Consider the following 2904-nt stretch of genomic DNA (forward strand, 5'->3'; position numbering starts at 1 on the left):
TCTTCTAAAAATAATACTTCTAAAAGAGGGCGGTTCCACCCTTTAGTGTTTGCATCAATCAGTTCACTAACCATAGCATCCGGGCTTAATAAAGATGGTGGGGAGATAACTTTGAAAGTAGTTAGGATTGGTACCCATCTATCCTTCCAAATCCTTATTTTACAGTCATTACCCACCCTCCAAATCAACCCTTCACTAAGTAAACCACAAGAACTCTGTACGCTTCTCCATGCAAAAAAAGGCCGCCTTCCAACACAAGCCTCCAAAATAGAACTACCCGGATAATATTTGGCCTTCATAATCTTAGCAACCAAACTATTCGGGTGATGCCACAGCCTCCAACTCTGTTTTGCCAAAAGAGCCTTATTAAAACAAGTAAAATCCTGAAACCCTATTCCTCCACGCTCTTTTGACAAACCCAAACGCTCCCAACTCATCCAGTTCACCCGAGATTGGTTCTCTTAATAATCCCACCAAAACTTATGCATTTGTGAATTTATCTCCGTGCAAAGAGCACGTGGAAGAAGGAAAACACTCATGCAATAGGTGGGTATGGCCTGAATCACTGCCTTAAGTAGAACTTATTTTCCCGCCTATGATAGAAATTTCAGCTTCCAATCTTGAAGCCTTTTCCATACTCGATAAATAATACTCTTAAAAGCGGCAGTTCGGGATTTTCCTACTAAAGCAGGAAGCCCCAAATAAGTGTCATATCTTTGGGTATCTGGAAGACCGGAAGCCTCCAAAATTGCTCTCTTATCTTCTGGCAAAGTATTCTTACTGAAGAAAATCGATGTGTTATTATTATTGAGCCGTTGTCCCGAAGCAGCTTCATAAACCCGTAGTACACTAGTAAGATAGTCCCATTGGGAAAGACTAGCCTTACAAAAAAGTAGGCTATTGCCTGCAAAGAACAAATGACTTATTCGAGGTCCCCTTGGAGAAGTGGCAACCCCCGTCAAAGCCCCTTCTTCATTTGCATGTGACAACATAGCACTCAAAGCCTCTGTACAGAGAATAAACAAATAGGGGGAAATCAGGTCCCCTTGCCGCAAACCCCTCTGTGGTTTAATCCTTCCACACGGCTTCCCATTTACGACCACTGCATATTGAACAGTTGTAACACACATCATAATTAGATTTATCCAGCGTGAATCAAATCCCAACCTCCACATAACGGCCTCAAGAAATTCCCATTCCATTCTATCGTAAGCCTTTCTCATATCTAGCTTTACGGTCATAAATCCTTACTTACCCTTCAAACGTGTGTGCATAGTATGGAGTGTCTCATATGCCGCAAGGACATTATCAGTAATTAATCTCCTTGGGATAAAAGTGCTTTGAACAGGAGAAATAACATGTGGTAAAATCTTCTTCAATCTATTTGCTAGCATCTTTGAAATTAACTTATATATAACATTGCAGAGGCTTATGGGCCGATAATCTGAGCCACTTATGGGATTTTTTATTTTCGGAATAAGAGCAATATGTGTTAAGTTCAAAAAATCAGGCATTCTACCGGAATGGAGCGACTTAAGAATGGCATTACATATATTCGTCCCCACAATATGCGGATTTTCCTGGAAAAATTTTGCAGGGAAACCGTCTGGGCTCGGGGGTTTTAAAGGGGCCATATTAGAAAGTGCAAAAGACACCTCTTTTGCTATAAAGGGCTATACCAGTGATCAATTCATTTCCTCAGTGACCCGACAGTTTAATGGTTGGAGGCAAGACATCCTATTTCCTGTATTTTCAGATGTAAACAATTCAATAAAATAATTGATAAAAGCCAATTGTACCTCATCCTCCACAGAGCACAGCCGCTCCTCAGCATCCTTAATGGCATAAATGGTATTAGATTTTCGTCGTGAATTCGCACATGCATGGTAGAATTTGGTGTTTCGATCCCCACTCCGCAGCCACTCTGTTTTTGCTCTCTGTTAGTGAAGGTCAGATTTTTCCAGCAACAACTCCAATTCCTTTTTAACAGCTTTTGTCTCCTCACCCACCCTGCCTTCTTCACGCCCTTGAAGGTCATGGAGTCTTTTGTTTAAGCTGGTTATGTTCTCCTACAGTGAGCCATTGCGTCCCCCTACCATACTACAAGCACCCTTTTGCACCGTGACAGATTTAACTCAATCTTCTGCCAACTAGAACCCAGCTGTTTTTGGAGGGACCCATGCCTTTGTTACTATAGTAGAGTAACCCTCCTCAAGCTGCCAAGAAGCCTCATAACGAAATCGCTTAGGCCCCTGCCCATTCATTCTTTTTCCCATTAGACATAGTATCAAAGGAGCATGGTCGGAGCAAACTATATTTTCTACCACCACCTCAACTTCCGGAAACATTCCCCTCCAAATAGGATTGGCCACTCCCTGGTCCAACCTTTCCTTGGTAAACTCTTGATTATCCCAGCAATTGCTCCATGTATACTTCGGGCCCCGGAACCCAAGGTCTGAAAGTTCATAGTTTTCTAGCACTTGTCGAAACCCGACCATCTGGCTATTTGCTCGTTCCCCACCACCCCATTTTTCCGAGCTTGTAACTATTTCATTGAAATCTTTGATACAAATCTATAGGGCCAAGTTCAAAAGACACTTGACACTATTTTAAATAAATTAGAGGATATTTTCTTTAAATTAGTTTGGAGAAAATTTTTGTTCATTTTTTTTATATCCTATTTGGATATTTTATTTTTACTAAAATCTTGATGTGATGAGCACTTGCTTTTATTGCGATTGGTGATAAGCTCTTATTAATTGCTCTTGTTAATATTTTCTTATTGACATCTCATGGTGATGAGCTCTTACTAAATTCTTAGTGGCCTTTCACGAAAATGTTAGGTGTTCTCCTAGTGTTATTCTCGTGTTCTTCTGATCTAATGTGAAAATTATTTTATAAAAA

At 40.6% G+C, this 2904-nt stretch overlaps 1 protein-coding gene across 1 annotated transcript; it reads right to left on the reverse strand.

The window, feature by feature from the left end:
- Positions 1-2150: 2150 nt before the first annotated feature.
- Positions 2151-2498, reverse strand: LOC132189072 (uncharacterized). The gene has a single exon (XM_059603612.1). It carries the CDS (start codon positions 2496-2498, stop codon positions 2151-2153), a length of 348 nt encoding a protein of 115 aa, XP_059459595.1.
- Positions 2499-2904: the final 406 nt, after the last annotated feature.

The sequence above is a fragment of the Corylus avellana genome, chromosome 2 (genome assembly GCF_965113065.1).
Source record: "Corylus avellana chromosome 2, dhCorAvel1.hap1.2, whole genome shotgun sequence".
Lineage (NCBI taxonomy): Eukaryota > Viridiplantae > Streptophyta > Magnoliopsida > Fagales > Betulaceae > Corylus > Corylus avellana.